Consider the following 17,931-nt stretch of genomic DNA (forward strand, 5'->3'; position numbering starts at 1 on the left):
TTACTGTGGATACACAAATTCGACTTCATAAGGTCGAATCCACAAATTCGACTTAAGTAGATTCGAAATAGTCTTGTAGTGTAGACAAGGCCTTAGAGACTAACAAATTTATTTCAGCATAAGCTTTCGTGAGCTACAGCTCACTTCTTCAGATGCATAGAATGGAACACACAGACAGGAGATATTTATACATACAGAGAACATGAGAAGGTGGAAGTATGCATACCAACAGGAAGAGTCTAATCAATTGAGATGAGCTATCATCAGCAGGAGAAAAAAACTTTTGAAGTGGTAATTAAGATCAAGAATTAAGGCAAGAATTTTTCCTGCTGTAGATTATCAAGACATTGCCTTGCTAGTTTCTACACTCTGACTTATCTCCTTTCTTAAAGATTATAACAATGTTAGCATTTCTCAAGTCTTCTGGAATCTTCTCATACCAGATATGAAGAAAAAGTTTGTGGAGCTTTGTTACCAGTTCTTCACCTCCAAACTTGTAGACTTCAGCTAGTATGCCATCTGGCCCTTCTGCCTTGTTCTTCTTAGTTTGCATAATGGCTTGTGTTACTTCTTCAAGGGGGGGGGGGAGGGTCAGCAAGAGATTCTCTTTCATGTCATTGTGCACTGGGATAGAGGTTATAAGAAAAGCCTATTTTTCTCCTCCCTCAGTTATGCACCTAAATACCTTTGAGGCCCTGGATTTTGAGGACTTCTGAAACTTTTACCCAGAACATGATACTTAAATAAAGTAGGGTCATCCAAATGAAGGGGCACATGGTCTGTGGGCCAAGGGGTGAGACTTTTGCATCAAATGGAACAAACTGCAGTTATCTTCATCTGGAGAGATGGCCTATGGAGAGTAAAACTTCTAAAAAAAGTGCTGGACTCTGGCTTGTCCCAAGTGTCTTGGCACCTACCAATTCAGCCTGATCACGCTGGTTGATAACTGGTCTGTTTACATTTCCTCTTCGGTTGGCCCACTGCTGCACCACCTAAACTCACCTAATTCCTCACACTTTACAGCACATTCAAAACAGATGGATACAAGTGAAATATCTGGTCCCAGTTCTGGTTGCTGCTCAATCTGGCCTGATGAGTCAAATGGAAACATGCCTCTTCCACAAGTATGAAAGTCCTAATCAGAAGTGACCTGATCTTGGTTCTCTCAGCAGGAGGTGGTATATTCATGGTCCCCTTCATTCCCTTATTTTTGCAATTTAGCTATTTCCTAGGGATTTTGTGGGTGTTATTTTATTTGCCACTAAGCTTTTGGTAAAGGTAGTGAGGGAACTGAGAAGGGATCATGCAGCTTCATCATGTGATATTTCACCATGATGATGTTTTTCCACCATCAATTCACAATTGGTTTGGAAACATTTGAAAAGAACCCTCTTCATTTGATGCTTCTATCCCCACACTGCACATGTTACCATGGGGGAAGATACAATTGCCCTGAAAACGTCATCTCCTATGAAATACAGGCTGAGAGTATGCATGCTCCAAAGTGCCACAGTGCCCAAAGAGACATGGGGAGGATTGAGTGACACAGCTGGTTCAGTGTGACTGCCTCATTGGGAGTTGAGTCAGAGAGGCCATTTTAATGTATAAATGATATAATAATGCTGAGGGGGGGGGGAAAGCGATACATATAGAGCAGAAAGGGAATTCAGATGCTTTAAGTCAGCTTACCAGCTAACCATAAATAGAAAATTCCCTCATCAGTGGGAGCTCAGTCCATATAAATTTAACAATACAGTGTCTCCATGTATTTCACTGCAGTCCTATATAGCTGTCCTATATGTAAATATGGAATGAAGATGCTTTTATAGTTTGGTTAGAAATTCAGAGCCATTTTCTCCCTCCATTTGTTCTCATAGATGGAACTAAGATTTTTCAGCTAGGAAGTTCGTTTTTGGAACATCCTAAGAACCTCTGGCCAAACTTTATACTGCAACTCACCCAGTTCCTTTGGAAAACACAAACCCTTCAAATGTCTCTTTTCCGAATAGCATTAGAAACAAAATATTTTTATGCCATTGTCTTATACAGAATTTACATGAAAATGCAGTTCATATCTGTGTGCATATCATCCTAATTGTTCCTGCTTTTCATTAAACTGCAAACTTTTCCTATTTCCATAGTTCACCCTTTTCCTTATTAACCAGACCACTGTGCTGTTCCTTTGCTGTCTAGGAGATCATACCCCTCATTGCAATGCTTGTCATGTTTCTAAAACACAAAGAGCAAACCTTTACTTTGTCTACAATAATTTTCATGTTAAACTTAAAAAAATGGGGGGAAATAAAAAAAAGGAAAGAACATAAGTAAAGCTTTAACAAAGCTTTTGATATGGTCTCCCACAGTATTCTTGCCAGCAAGTTAAAAAAGTATAGATTGGATGAATGGACTATAAGGTGGATAGAAAGCTGGCTAGATCGTCTGGCTCAACGGGTAGTGATCAATGGCTCCATGTCTAGTTGGCAGCTGGTATCAAGCGGAGACCCCCCAGGGGTCAATCCTGGGACCAGTTTTGTTCAACATCTTCATTAATGATTTAGATGATGGAATGGATTGCACCCTCAGCAAGTTTGCAGATGACACTAAGCTGGGGGGAGAGGTATCATAGAATCATAGAATCTCAGGGTTGGAAGGGACCTCAGGAGGTCATCTAGTCCAACCCCCTGCTCAAAGCAGGACCAAACCCAACTAAATCATCCCAGCCAGGGCTTTGTCAAGCCTGACCTTAAAAACCTCTAAGGAAGGAGATTCCACCACCTCTCTAGGTAACCCATTCCAGTTCTTCACCACCCTACTAGTGAAAAAGTTTTTCCTAATGTCCAACCTAAACCTCCCCCTCTGCAACTTGAGACCATTACTCCTTGTTCTGTCATCTTCTACCACTGAGAACAGTCTAGATCCATCCTCTTTGGAAACCCCTTTCAGGTAGTTGAAAGCAGCTATCAAATCCCCCCTCATTCTTCTCTTCTGCAGACTAAACAATCCCAGTTCCCTCAGCCTCTCCTCATAAGTCATGTGCTCCAGCCCCCTAATCATTTTTGTTGCCCTCCGCTGGACTCTCTCCCATTTGTCCACATCCTTCTTGTAGTGTGGGGCCCAAAACTGGACACAGTACTCCAAATGAGGCCTCACCAGTGCTGAATAGAGGGGAATGATCACATCCCTCGATCTGCTGGAAATGCCCCTACTTATACAACCCAAAATGCCATTAGCCTTCTTGGCAACAAGGGCACACTGTTGACTCATATTCAGCTTTTCGTCCACCGTAACCCCTAGGTCCTTTTCTGCAGAACTGCTGCCCAGCCATTCGGTCCCAAGCCTGTAGCGGTGCATGGGATTCTTCTCTCCTAAGTGCAGGACTCTGCACTTGTCCTTGTTGAACCTCATCATATTTCTTTTGGCCCAATCCTCTAATTTGTCTAGGTCCCTCTGTATCCTATCCCTACCCTCCAGCATATCAACCACTCCTCCCAGTTTAGTGTCATCTGCAAACTTGCTAAGGGTGCAGTCCACACCATCCTCCAGATCGTTAATGAAGATATTGAACAAAACCGGCCCCAGCACCGATCCTTGGGACACTCCACTTGATACCGGCTGCCAACTAGACATGGAACCATTGATCACTACCCGTTGAGCCCGACCATCTAGCCAGGTAGATACGCTGGAAGGTAGGGATAGGATACAGAGGGACCTAGACAAATTAGAGGATTGGGCCAAAAGAAATCTCATTATGTTCAACAAGGACAAGTGCAGAGTCCTGCACTTAGGAGAGAAGAATCCCATGCACCGCTACAGGCTTGGGACCGACTGGCTAAGCAGCAGTTCTGCAGAAAAGGACCTGGGGATTACAGTGGACGAGAAGCTGGATACGAGTCAACAGTGTGCCCTTGTTGCCAAGAAGGCTAATGGCATATTGGGCTGCATTAGTAGGAGCATTGCCAGCAGGTCAAGGAAAGCGATTATTCCCCTCTATTCGGCACTGGTGAGGCCACATCTGGAGTACTGCATCCAGTTTTGGGCCCCCCACTACAGAAAGGATGTGGACAAATTGGAGAGAGTCCAGTAGAGGGCAATGGAAATTATTAGGGGGCTGGGGCACATGACGTATGAGGAGAGGCTGAGGATACTGGGCTTATTTAGTCTGCAGAAGAGAAGAGTGAGGGGGGATTTGATAGCAGCCTTCAACTACCTGACAGGGGGTTCCAAAGAGGATGGAGCTCGGCTGTTCTCAGTGGTGGCAGATGACAGAACAAGGAGTAATGGTCTCAAGTTGGAATGGGGGAGGTCTAGGTTGGATATTAGGAAATACTATTTCACTAGGAGGGTGGTGAAGCTCTGGAATGGGTTACCTAGGAAGGTGGTAGAATCTCCATCCTTAGAGGTTTTTAAGGCCTGGCTTGACAAAGCCCTGGCTGGGATGATTTGGTTGGGGTTATTTCTGGTTTGAGCAGGGGGTTGGACTAGATGACCTCCTGAGGTCTCTTCCAACTCTAATCTTCTATGATTCATGACAGAGAGTACGGGATGTATGTCTGTTCTGCAACCACATATAGAATGGCTGAGAACAGAGTCCATGTGTACCCTTCTCTGTAGTTACAGGGGGAGTGTAAAACTGATCATCTGCACATTTTTGCTGCTGGTAAACTCCATTTATGAGCAATTTAATATAATAAAACATTCTTCTCTGTTTGATAATCAAGAAGTTAGGTGAACAAAGATGAAATGAGCCCCCCCCCCCCACAAAAACAAAAAAAACCCCCAAAACTACTAATATAGCCATATAGTGCAAAGTATCTGTATTTTCTAAAGGATCTGAAGACACAAACAGGTACTGCAGAGAGCTAGATATCATACCTGCAAAGTCTCAAGTGTCTTTCCCCTGTTTTTAAAGAACTGATTGTAGGTTATGATACCTTGCCTATTCCATATTCCAGAAGCTGGAGTGGATTTAATTCCCTATAATTAAAGCTAATAGAGAAAGAAAGGGGATTAGTTGTTCTATTCCAGATTGTTAGAGAATGTTTATCCAAAGGCTTCATTTTGGTGTTTTGTAAACATTATTGTAAGAAAGAGACATATAGGCCCCTGGGATTGAGAGTGGTCTCTGCCTGTTCCATCTCCAGCTGCTGTCTGCTGGAATAGCCCCTATCCAGAACAGACACACATTAGTGTCCAGTCTGCATTCACTTTTCAGTGTACTCTCTCTGTGTGTTAGTGTGGGGGGGATGCATGTCCCATTGCCTCTCCCCCATTCCTGGACCCACAGCAGCATCTGTCTTCCTTCCCCAATTTCACAGAAAGTGGGTGATCCACATGCAGCTAGGGAGGGTAACCTCGCACACCCCCATGGTCATTGCTACAGCCTATTCATTGCTTTGCAGACCAGGCTAAATGAACCCCAGACAGTGAGGTTACAGGCAGGGCCAATGCAAGGAAGTTTTGCGCCCTATGCAAAACTTCCACCTTGCGCCCCCCCCCCCCCCCCCCGCCCTGCAGCAGCTCCTCATCCCACTCCACTCTGAGGCGCCCCCCCCGCAACGGCAGCTCCCCCCCCAGGGAGCCGTGCAGCACCTCCCCACCCCAGCTCACCTCTGCTCCGCGTCCTCCCCGAGCACGCCGCCCCCGCTCTAATTCTCCTCCCCTTCCAGGCTTGTGGCACCAAACAGCTGATCGGCGCTGCAAGCCTGGGAGGCGGGAAAAGTAGAGCAGTGATCGCACGCTTGGGGAGGAACCACTGTAAAAAAAAAAAAAATTGGGGGCACCGCTTTTTGGTGCCCCCAAATCTTGGCACCCTAGGCAACCGCCTAGTTCGCCTTAATGGTAGCACCGGCCCTGGTTACAGGAGACCATGACAATGCCCAGAGCAAGGTCTACAGGAGGAGAAGTTGGGGAGGGGGGAGGAGGGGAGAAAGAGAGATGGTGTCCAGAGTCAGTGAAGGAACATGCCTGGCAAGTCTACAGAAATGGCTGGTAAACAAAAGTAGCAGAGTTTAAATGCATCAGTGTTAGTCACAAAATCATTAACATGTTTAGAAAATGATACAACCATTTGTTTTCTTCTTTTATGATTTCACTCAAGCCTGTCCCAGCTACTCAAATCTGGAGCACGTTTTTTCTAAACACTCAGGAAAAAAAAATAAAATAGCAAGCTCAGGAGTATGCCCATGCAATTTAAGAAACTCTCTCGGATCTCCACAGCTTCCACACAGAGTTAAAGTTTCACAGATTTAGCTTTTGGTGGCATCGTCTTCCAAAGATGACAAGCATTAATCCTGTATTCAGGATTGCACAGCATGAAGTACTGCACCAGCCCAAGTAACAATTCAGAGAGAGTAGTAGGAACCTTTGGGAGACCTTTGCTGGGAACTCAAGTATACGTTTTTGGTGCTATAGACTGCTGTTCTCCAGCTGAATATTGTTTTCATATATTGGTGCCTCTCTTAGAATTAGCAGCAAAGAGTCCTGTGGCATCTTACAGACCAACACATATATTGGAGCATGAGCTTTCGTGGGTGAATACCCACTTTGTTGGATGCATGTCGGTCTCTTAGAATTGGTTCCTTGGGGCAATCCAGTCAAAATTAAAGGAGATTTTCAGCCAATATTACATCAGTTAGGGATAACACCCAGTGTTTCCATTGCTCTACATTCTCCAACTGTTCTCTGAAAGCTAGACTCCTCAGATGCAGTACATTTGGAGTATGTAAACTACTTCTGAGATCCCTTTTCAGTGCTTGTTAATACTGAAACATGGCACGAAAGAGCAAAGTTCTGCCCAGCAGCAATGTTATTCAACAACAGATAAACTGTATTGCTCCAAAGCATAGGGAAATCCTCAAGCATATTGGTTCAGACAAAACCTCCTGTAGGACATGGGAGCAATAGGAGGCACTTGAAGGTTTAATTGCTCTGAAAAGAGTCTGTCCTCTGAATATTAGGGTATGTGAGGACCATTCCCAAAGATTGGGAATAACAGAGGTGTTGGAAAACTCAGCAGAGGTAGCTCAAATTCTCTTTTGGGGAGGGTTCATTTTTTAAGTTTTGTGAGGCTATCTAGTGCTCAGAAATACAGAGACCCTTAGGGACAGTCAGCAGCTGCTCTGCACATTTGCCAATTTACCAATACCCTGACTTGCAATACCTACTGCTGTTCCACTCCTGGTCCCCCAATGAGCTTCACTCCTGGCTTTCAGAAGCCCCTGCTATTCCAGGGCCAAATCCCAAAGTGCTTACTCAGGCAAAACTCCACTCCTTCTGGCTTATGTTTCCAGGCTCCATGACTGGAAAGTGGGTTGCTGATCTGAAGTGTCTAACGGTGCAGTTTGGGAGTCCCTAGAAGAGAACCCTCATAAAACAGTATTTATTTTTGTTACTAGGATAGTGCCCCAATGTACTAGCACTTTTCACACACAGAAGAAAATGCAGTCTCTGCTCAGGTTGGTGTGAAAAGCATAGAGTTATTGTTGTGAGTGAGGCTGTGGATGGATGAGGACTCTAAAGGAGAATCTAAAATTCCCACCACGTGTAAAAGGGGCAGAGAAGCAAAACAAAGAGTCAGTATATGGACATGGAGGGTGGAGGAAGCACCAAGGCCCACGGGTTTCTGCTGTAGGGGTGCAGGAGGGGGTGAGGGCTCCAGCTGGAGGTGTGGCCTCTGGGGTGAGTGCAGGGATGAGGGGTTTGGGATGCAGGAGTGGTCTCTGGGTTGGGGATGAGGCGTTTAGAGTGTGGGAGGTGCTTCGGGCTTCAGGAGGGAGTTTGGGTGCGGGAAGTGGCTCAGGTGCTGGGGCAGGAGATTGGGGTGAGGGGTGAGGGCTCTGGGGTGGGACTTGGGATGAGGGGTTTGGGGTGCAGGAGGGGGCTCCAAGCTGGGGCCAAGGGTTTCAGAGTATGGGAGGGGGCTCAGAGTTGGGGCAGGGGGTTGGGGCATGGGAGGGGGTGAGAGGTGCAGGCTCCAGGCACCGCTCACTTCATGTGGCTCCTGGGAAGCAGCTGGCATGTCCCTCTGGCTCCTAGGCCTAGGGACAGGCAGAGGGATCTGTGCGCTGCTCCTAATCTCAGGCACTGCCCCTGCAGCTCCCATCAGCTGCCATTCCTGGCCAATGGGAGCTGCAGAGCCGGTGCTCAGGGCAGGACAGCGTGTGGAGCTGTGCTTAGGAACTGGAGGGACATGCCGGGTGCTTCTGGGAGCCATGTGGAGCTGGCTGCTGTGGCCAATGGACTTTTAATGGCTCGGTCAGCTGTGCTGTCTGGAGACGCCAGGGTCCCTTTTCGACTGGGCGTTCTGGTCAAAAACTGGACACCTGGAAACCCTAGTGCCGATGTTTCTGCCAGTGAGGTTGTGCACAGCCACCTCAGTTTGGGTGCCTGGGCACCTACCTCCTGCCCAAGCTCCAGTGGGATCTTCAAACTAGTTATCCCTCCTCCTCTTGCCTGGGGGCCCAATTCAGAAGGCATGCTCAGAGCATGCCTCGACCTCCCCAAACAGACTGGGGAAGAGGGAGAAGTAGCAACAGCCTTTAGCCTACTGGTTCACACACTCCCCAGGACAAGGGAGACATGCTCAATTCCCCACTCTGGGGAGCAGGGATTTGAACATTAGAGCCCTGACTAATGGACTATGGGAAGCTCTGGGGCGGGTCACCCTCTCTCTCTCTCCTGTTGAAGCTGTTCCACTGTATATAAATAGTTAAATACACAGGGAGCCAGACAAAGAGAGTCTATAGCCCAGGGGTTAGAGAGCTCAGCTGAGGCACCCAAGTTCAAATTCCTGCTCCCCAGTAGGCAGTGGGTGGAAGTGGATCTGCAAGTGTACTCTGCTCACTGGGCTAATGGTCGTATGGGAGGCTTCCTGTCCTGTTTCTTGCAAAAAGGAGCTTGGGCATCGAACCTCAGGAGAGGTTTCACAGCAGAAAGCCCCAAGCACAAATAGGCCCATAGCTTCCTTTGAAGGGTGGGGCTTAGCTCACACCCTTCTCCTTGGCATTTTCATTGGTTAGTTTGGGTGGCTCCCCACTCGGCAGGCAGGCTTTTGAAGATCCCATTCTTACGCTTGTATCTCTCCCCATGCATTGTATGGGGAGCCTAGGCAACTGACCTAGGGGTGTGGATTCCATTGGGAGCGGAGGCCCTAAAGGTGCTCAGCATTACAGTACCAAAGTCCCTTTGTTCTAAGCCCTAGAGTCTGAGCCTACAGGCACCCACCCTTTTCTGGAGCAATTCCATTTCTTGTCACCTATCCCTGCACCCAAGTCACCAGCAGGATTCCAAGGAGTGCCATAGCATCAGCATATAACCCTTCCTAAGCTGCTCATGACACTTGCCAGGAAGGTGGAACAAGCCCTTGGGGCACGCCACAGAGCACAGAGAGGTAGGGGTCATTGGTTCCCTGCTCCAGCAATGGGAATTCCAGGGTCTCAGGAGAGACGCCACATGAATCCAATGGCGAGGGCAGCACATACCAAACCAGGTGCTATCCCCTGGGGGTAACCTTGTTAACCCAAATATGTCGGCACATGAGTGTCATGTGAGCACACTACTGAGTGGATTAAAAACAACTTTAATAAACCGCACAGAGCAGGAGGGCTAAGGGTACAGATCTGGATTTGAAAGAAGTGTGTGTGTGTCACCCTGTCACATACACCCCCTTTCCTGCCTATAAAGTCCCCAGAGATAGTGCATGTGCAGAACATAAACGAAGAGGAGAGGATCTAGCAAATAGTTAGCAGAAATAACTCTAGACAGAACCCAGCAGGACAACTCTTTACCCAGTTCCTCAAGCCCCAAAACTAGAGAGAGACACAGACAGACAGAAAGGAAACCCAAAGCACAATTCCTGGTGCTCAGTAATACTCTCCCCACAAGAACAGCCTCCCCTCTCCCCACATATATATCCCCAGTGAATTTCACTCAGTGATTCCAGATCGAGCCCATAGCTTGTGATTGAATTAGAGCTTATTGTTTAGAAAGAGACATCTAATCCTGGTTAAAGACTTCCAGCAATGGAGAATCCATCACGTCTCCTTTGGTACACTATGCCAATGGTTAATTACCCTCACCATTAAAAATGTGCCCCACATCTCTGGCCTGCTTCAGCTTCTAGCCATTGGATCTTGTGCTGCCTTTGTCTGCTAGATTACAGAGCCCTCTGCTACCAGAAATCTTGTAGATCCCTGACCTAAATTTCACCTCAATGCCTAGTTTCACATAAGCCCCCTGATACATGGATCTCTGTTCAGGTCTGAGGTTCTGTTAAGTGATTCTAAAGAGACATGTTCCTAAGGCTAATGACTGAACTGGGAGATATTTTCACTCACTAGCAACAAGAAACAAAGGTTCATTAATGCATAACCAAGATGTGGACTTGGCTCCCCAGTGCAGAGAAGCTCACTTCTATTTTGGGTTGTTTATAAACAGCTTCATGGTTACCCAAGTTTGCCCTTTTCACCTCACTCCTCCAAGATTCAGCAGGCTTTTGGGGTATCTGGAGCTAGTCCTCAGAAAACAAAAAAAAATCTGATACTTCAAGGGTTAGCAGGGCTGAGACCCTCTCTGCACAATACCATAGTTTGCTCCTGTATATTTTGTCAGATCCAGGAAAACTGATCAGTTCTTCCCAAAGAAGAGCTACAGCAGAGCTAGAATTGTCTCCAAGTGCTTCAAAGAGTTCTCATAAATATTAATACTCTGCTACTAAGAAGAAGGGGAGGAGGGGCGGCAGGAAAAGTAGGATGTGTCTATAATCCACACCCACATTGGTAAGTATCATTTTAGCCTAGCAGTCTGGTCAAAATCTCTTTAAAAGATTGGTATTTGAGATATTAGCAAAATTCTTGCCACTGCCTGGGTTAGCGTGAACAGCCCTCCTCCTGTAATTCTTGTTAAAGGCACTGCAATGTTAAACAAAACCAGGCAAGCTGTGGGGAGGTTGTAAGGGCTCTGTATTGCCTGTCATTGGACCTGTGAACACCCATGCTGCCTTGCAAAGTTAGCTGCTTAGCAATAATGTCATGCAGCATGAGGTTCTAACATGGAGCTAGAAAGAAAATCCCCCTGAATATTTAATATTCGTGTCCTTTTTCTACAATGTTTCGGATTCAGGCACTTTCTATAGTTTAAGGAAGGGAGGAAAAAATGGTCTGATTTCCAGTTACTGGAAACTCAGAGCCAATAGATAGTAAAATCTTTAAGATGTTTCCAAAGTCATTACAATCAAAAGAAACTTTACGCCCTTCCCTTGTTGGTCCTTGCCCTGTCCCTTCCTCCCCCGTGCTTCCAATTCTGTTTTCTGCTTGTAACATTTTTGCTTGATTTATTTAATCAGGAGCATGAGACCAAATACATGCGGGCTTGTAAAGCACAAAGCTGAAAGCTAAGTGACTTCACCCCCTCCACAAGATGCAATAGTAGCTCCAAATGTGCAGCCAAAGATTATCATGATATAAAATCTATACACAGGGAAAGTGATTTGTGTAGTAACTGGGCATTATTGCCATTGCATTAACTGATGACACAGAGCAAATCAGAAAGCTCCAACTGTGTCCTGTATGCTAAAGCAGTCTAACAAAATAATAGTAATTTTGTACATGCCTCCTAAATTCTAGAGCAGGCCTGCACAACATGCGGCCCGGGGACCGCATGCGGCCCACGGGGGATGAGAAGGTGGGCTCACTGTGCGGCTGTGGGGGGTGAGTAGGCAAGTGGTGGGTGAGGGAGGGGGGCTGAAGAGGTGGGTGGGCAGTGGCAGGGGGTGACGAGGTGAGGCAGGGGGGTTGGGAGGCTGAGGAGGTGAGCGGGCGGGCAGTGGTGGGGGTTGAGTAGGCGAGCCGGGGGAGTGAGGGGGTGGGAGGCGAGCGAGGAGTCAGTGGCTGACCTGTCCTACTGATCTGGTGTGGCTCCCATCCCCTCTCCAAGGGTTGCAGCTGTCTGGAGGTGCCTGCCTTCCTCATTCGCACCTCATTCATTCAACAGGGCAATTGATTACAAAGTGGGGGGGGAGATCTTATTCTACTAGCAAAAAGACATTTTTCTTTTACCTTAATTATACTACCTTAGGGGCCCGCTATAACATAATACCAAGATTCAATACCGCTGTTTCAGTGGGGCAGCGCTGGGGAAGGAGGGTTTGTTTCCGCAGGGCAGGCGGTGCTGGGGGGGGGGGTGGTATTTCAGGGGGGTTGGGGGGGGTTGGCAGGGCCGGAGGGTTCAGCCCTCAGCTGTTTTCTTTGGAGTAATATGGCCCTCACCGCTTTACGAGTTGTGCAGGCCTGTTCTAGAGTAACGAAAGTGGCCTGCTTTCGGTGATAGCCACTGTGGTCATATGAGCTCTATCCCAATCTGTGTGGGCCAGGACAGAGCAGAAGGCACTGAACTGTTAGTGCTGGGACTTGGTATTTTACAAGTGCTAATCTCCAGTTCCTAACAATGCCAAGACGGGGGAAGGGCTGGAGGGATATTTTTTGTTTTCCCTCCAGGGATGGAAATAGAAGAAGTAAGTTAGCTCCACAATATCCAATTACTGCAACGCAATCTAATGGGGCCAATTTTACCTAAGAGTTTGACCAACAGCCAATATCCTTTGTATTCCACAGGCTGAGGGTCAACTAAGAGAGAAAGCAGCACCCTCAAGATGCCAGGACCACAGCCCCATCTTTCCAGCCACAGAGCAACTGACCTCCTTCAAATCTCTTCTTACTGTGCACTTCTACTCTGAAAAGTGAGTCACTCCCACAGTCCTTCCCCTCACCCACTCCACCACAAAGTCCTTCCCCTACAACACACATACCCACACCCCTGGGGTGAATTTCCAACTTATTTAAAGTTCAACCTTAATGACAACATTCCTAGCTTTCTAGTTTTCGAAAAATCACGTTTTCCTTCCTCTTCCTTTATATTACAGATACTGTCTCATCTAACTCCAGTTCATGGTTGGTGTTGCCTGTGAATAAAAACTATGTGCCATCGTCATAGATGCCAAATACAAGAAGTAGCAGAAGCCTTCTTACAATCTATTGAGAACCAGCGCATCTCATGCAGCCTGATTATTTAGGCTTTCCAAATGACAGCTCTTGAATGCTCACTGTGAACTTGGGTTATCTGCATGCCATTGCAGAACGCTGACTGTCACAAGCCCTTCCTAACATCATTTGTTAGATTCATAGACCAGAACGCCAGAAAACACCATTGTGATCATATAGTCTGACCTTCTGCATAACACAGGCCAATGGACTGAATTAATTCCTATTTAAACTAGAGCAAATCTTTTAGAAAAACATCCAGTTTTGATTTTTAAATTGTGAGTGACGGAGAACCCACCACAGCCCTGTGTAAGTTGTTCCAATGGTTAATTACTCTCACTGTTAAAAATGTGGACCTTATTTCTAGGCTGAATGTCTAGCTTCACCTTCCAGCCAGTGGATCTTGTTAGACCTTTGTCTGCTAGACTTAAGAGCCCTCTGTCATGAAATTGCTGTTCCCCATGTAGGTACCTAGGGCTCCAAAAAGGGACTTAGGTACTGTAATGTGTAATTCCAAGGTGCCTGGCCACCCCACAGAATTCTCAGCCCTGTGTTAGGTGTCCAGGCTCCCTATACAATGCGTTGAGAGAGTTAGACATCCAAGAAAGGGATCTCAGAAGCCAACAAGCTGCCTAAGCTGTCCAGGAGTGAAATGTATCCAAAAACAACACACCAAAAAGCCATCCTATTAGAGACCTGGGTTCAAGTCCCTTCTCCAAATCAGGCAGAACAGGGATGTGAACATGGGTCTCCCCCAGCCCAGCTGAGTGCCCTGACCCCTAGCATGAGGTGCACACACAATATCAGCAATGCTTAAGTTGGACTTAGGCACCCGAGGACCTTTGTTGATCTAGACCTTATAGGACTGATCAACAAACTCTTTTCTTTTGTTATTGAGAATGAACTCTTACAGTAAGGCAGGGTTTCTAATCCTTTAATCAGTCTCATGACTTTTCTCCAGTTTATCAACATCCTTCTTGAATTGTGGGCACCAGAACTGGACACTGGATTCCAGTTGTAGTTGCTCCAAATATATGACCCAAACACAGGGGTAATATAACCTTCCTACTCAAGATTCCATTCTTTACACAACCATTTGTTTTATGATAACAGGAATTCTTCATTTGGCCTGGTTTACATGCCAAAGAGCACATCTCCCATTGCATGCCAGTCAGCAAGTGAGAGAATAAATTTGGACCTGTGGTACTAAGGTGAACTGTACTTTACAGCCACAGTATCTAGACAGTGAGTTGTTAAGTACAGGCTCTGGGAATGGGCAGAAGTCCATCAACCTACACAGAATGTCCCATATAGATCATTGTGGAAGTCAGTGAGTGCCCTGCTAGAGAAAAACGGCCAGGCCACATCAGAGTGAGACCAAATCTCCCAGGTATTCAAACCATGGGGGGTGGGGAGAGGAGAGAGAAATATTTAACTCTTTAGATATCAAATATCTCGTTTGCTCCTTCTAAATCTGCAATGTTCTTCCCCTTAATATTCTGGCAGCACCCAGAAGCCCTAACCAGAATTGAGGCTCTATTACAACAAATACCATACAAATACATAAGATGACACAATCCAGGGCTCAAAGGGTTTACAGTCTAGTCTAGGGCTTGATTACTCAGCTGTGAGCTAGCAGATTCAAGGTGTTCCTAGATAAACTGGAACAAGTAAGAAATTAGGGTCAATACAGACTGTTAAAATGGGTATTTCACATAAGCCTTTACTATGCTTACACTGTTTATATTCCTCAGCCCTGTCCTCTTACAGCATATACAGTCAGGCCTGGGACATGGAAGCTTGAAGACAAGTAGAGGGACCTATCATTCAGCCTTTTGGGTGCGGCTCTAGTTTGCCATAACAAAAAAAACCCTTGCAGAAAATTGCAAATACGAGCCAACATTTCCCCACCCTCCCAAGGCTGAAGCAAATGCTGTGTATTCCTACTCCAGAGGGTAATAAATGTTGCAGAGAAATGGAATTGGCTTCCATCAAAGCTACATACAAGAAGCCACAAGCCAAACTACTCATCAGATTCAAGGCTGAGAGCAAGCCATTGAAAGAGAGAAATTCACAGTACCTGAGAAACTGATGAGACTTTCCAGGTAGAGAGAAAGAGAAACAGAAAAAAAGTATAAATAAACCCAACTCTAACAAGAGTGAACTTCAGTTGAATTATGTTTACAGTAAAAAATCACAAACCAAATGGCTTAGTGCAGGGGGTCTCAAACGGGGTTGTGAGCTGTCAGCCTCCACCCCAAACTCTGCTTTGCCTCCAGCATTTATAATGGTGTTAAATATATTTTTTAAAAAAGTGTTATTAATTTCTAATGGGGCTCACACTCAGAGGCTAGCTATGTGAAAGGGGTCACCAGTACAAAAGTTTGAGAACCACTGGCTTAGTACATTGCAACACCTACTTCTGACACTGATTTTCATAGGACAGCAAACCCACCTACCACCTTTTCTGCTATTCCAATAAATCTTTCAAATATTTGTATATGATGAACTGAAAAGACTGGGGTAGTGGAACTCTCCAAAACCAAAGAGAACAAATGTGGAGAAACACACAACTGTGGATTGTTTTAATGCACTGAAATCTTGAGGTGTGTTCTGGTGGGAAAAGCTGTTTCCCATAAAAGCCTTGCCAAAGGATGTTAACCTTACATTAATTAGTAGATTACCAAAGTCAAACAGAAATAAATTTCTGGGCAGTAGCAAGGGCTTCTGTACTTCTGAATAATGTTGGGCTTTCAAGAATTCCCCTGACCCCTTCACAATGCATCTGCCCATCCCCTGAATAGAAAGGGATGCTGTTTAGATTTCTCAGAACCCAGCCATGGAGCATGCTGGCTCACTTTCCTACATATCAATTATTCATAAATGTTAGTTTCTATTCTGTCCCCTAAGTTAGCCTGATGGAGTTCTCTCCAAATGTCCCTGTTTACAACTCAAATACTGGCAGATGTGACTTACATCCACTGACAGTTCCCTCTGAATAAGTTTCTTCGTCTCCTTTTCACAGTAGTTGAGCATTGCTTCTCGGTTGTATAAGCCAGTTGAGTGCTTGTCAGTTTGGTTTCTCTGTCTGAGCCCCACAGGGATATTTCCATCTGGATCAGCCACATCCAACTCCTTTTCTAGCTCTTCCATCTCCTCTGGAGACAACGTAGACAATAAGCTATCAATATCTGGATCTTCACTGACTTGCCTTCTGTATTTTGCTACCCTGGACATCTTGGCAGTTTAGGTGAAGCACAGCTATGATGATGTGCAAAGCCAAAGAATCTAGGAAAATTAGTTAAGTAATAGAAGACCAGAAGTTACTTCCCCCGTCCCCACCGTTCAGGTGCTGAAGTGTTAAATCTAAGCAGCTCTAACTTACTGCAACCCCGGATAAATTGGTTATAAAGGGAGGACCTGGGTTGGTACAATAGCTGGCCAATTACATTTAACAGCTGTACAGCCTGGTTCAGAAAAACCAATCAGGAAAAGCAGGAGGCAGGCTTTCTCTCTGTCAGAGGAGTTTGAAACCTGAGGACATTCCAGGGAATCTGGAAGAGCTGCATGACCAAATTTAGTACTGAACATTTAGCCTTTTAAAGGCAATGGGACAACACAGTGAGAAAATATGCAAAAATGCACAAGCTGCTAGGCTGGGGCTTTGAACTTAGGGAGGAAAGAACCAGAGCTGCAGATCTTTAGAATGCATCCATATGCAGCTTCAAGATCTGATAGCAAAGGCATTAAAGCTACTTGTAACACACAGTTTGCTTCCCCATCACAGGGGTGAAATGTGTAGCTGGAACTCACATTCTGTCAATTCTCAGCTTTCTGCTGAATTTGATAACAGTATGCGGGAGACCATTATATGCCTGCACAGCAATTAAGAAAGTTTTCATTTTCACAAAATGTTCCCTGTATATATTTACAGTTCCCTGAAATCACTTACAGTCTCCCGTCCTTTTAAAGCAAATCTGCATTCTTTCATTTGGAAGCGCATACAATTCCTGCCTTCCAAAAAAATCCATGAGTATACTGGATATTTCTGGCTACGGTTTTTGTAAAATTGCAGATAACTATTGCCTGATTGGTATGTGTATTGGGTGAGTGTAGTGGGGTGGTCACCCTGCTCTGGCCCTGAAGGGGTTAAAGCAGCCCTGGAGAGGGCTGTAGCTGGGAAAAGGTAGGCTGATGGGGGAAAGCAGCCACAGCTGTAGCCAGTGTAATCAGGGCCCAGCTGGCCCTTATAAGAGGGCTGTGGGCTAGAAGTTAACATACACTCTCTCTTGAGTGAGGGAGAGGGGGTCAGGGGCCGGGGCCTGCCTGGAAGCTGAGAAGGGTACCTGAGGTGGAGCAGTGCTGGGGAAGGGTAGAGGGTGCTCCAGGCAGGAAAACCCCCAGGCTGCAGGCATTGCTAAAACGGTCAAATAGGTACTGGGGCTCCAGAGATAGGACCTGCTGCCTTTGCCTAACACCCTTGCCAATGATGAGTGGTTTACAGACTGCAGGCTGCCCTAGGGAGTGGGGGCTAGATGATGACTGGCAGTAGCCACTAAGGCAAGATGGTTTTAGAGGGTAGGGGTTCCCCTGGGAAGGGAGACCCAGAGCAAGGGGGTACTGTGATGGGCAGAACCCCTGGGCGAAGGGCACCAGGGTCTGGGAGGGACACAGGGCTAGCAGCAGATGAGTCACTGGCCTACAGAGGGCACTCTAGGCTGGAAAGAGCTAATTGCCATGATGCCCAGCAGGAGGCACTGTGCTGGTGAGTCTCAGCCCATCACAGTGAGCAACAGTGGCTGTCAAAAAAAAAAAATTAAAAAAAAAAAAAGAGAAACCCACTGTTTTGAAAGAAGTGAGACGCTGAGGAGGACGAAGTGGGAAAATGGGTATCTTC

At 46.2% G+C, this 17,931-nt stretch overlaps 1 protein-coding gene across 1 annotated transcript in view; it reads right to left on the reverse strand.

Moving 5' to 3' along the window:
* LMOD1 (leiomodin 1) overlaps positions 1–16,399 on the reverse strand; it is a 58,122-nt gene extending 41,723 nt beyond the window's left edge. Inside the window, exon 1 of the mRNA XM_045016865.1 lies at positions 16,011–16,399. Within this exon, the coding sequence (XP_044872800.1) occupies positions 16,011–16,271 (261 nt within the window). The 5' untranslated portion in view covers positions 16,272–16,399. The remainder of the gene's footprint in view (positions 1–16,010) is intronic.
* Positions 16,400–17,931: the final 1,532 nt, after the last annotated feature.

Source organism: Mauremys mutica, chromosome 4 (genome assembly GCF_020497125.1).
Source record: "Mauremys mutica isolate MM-2020 ecotype Southern chromosome 4, ASM2049712v1, whole genome shotgun sequence".
NCBI lineage: Eukaryota > Metazoa > Chordata > Testudines > Geoemydidae > Mauremys > Mauremys mutica.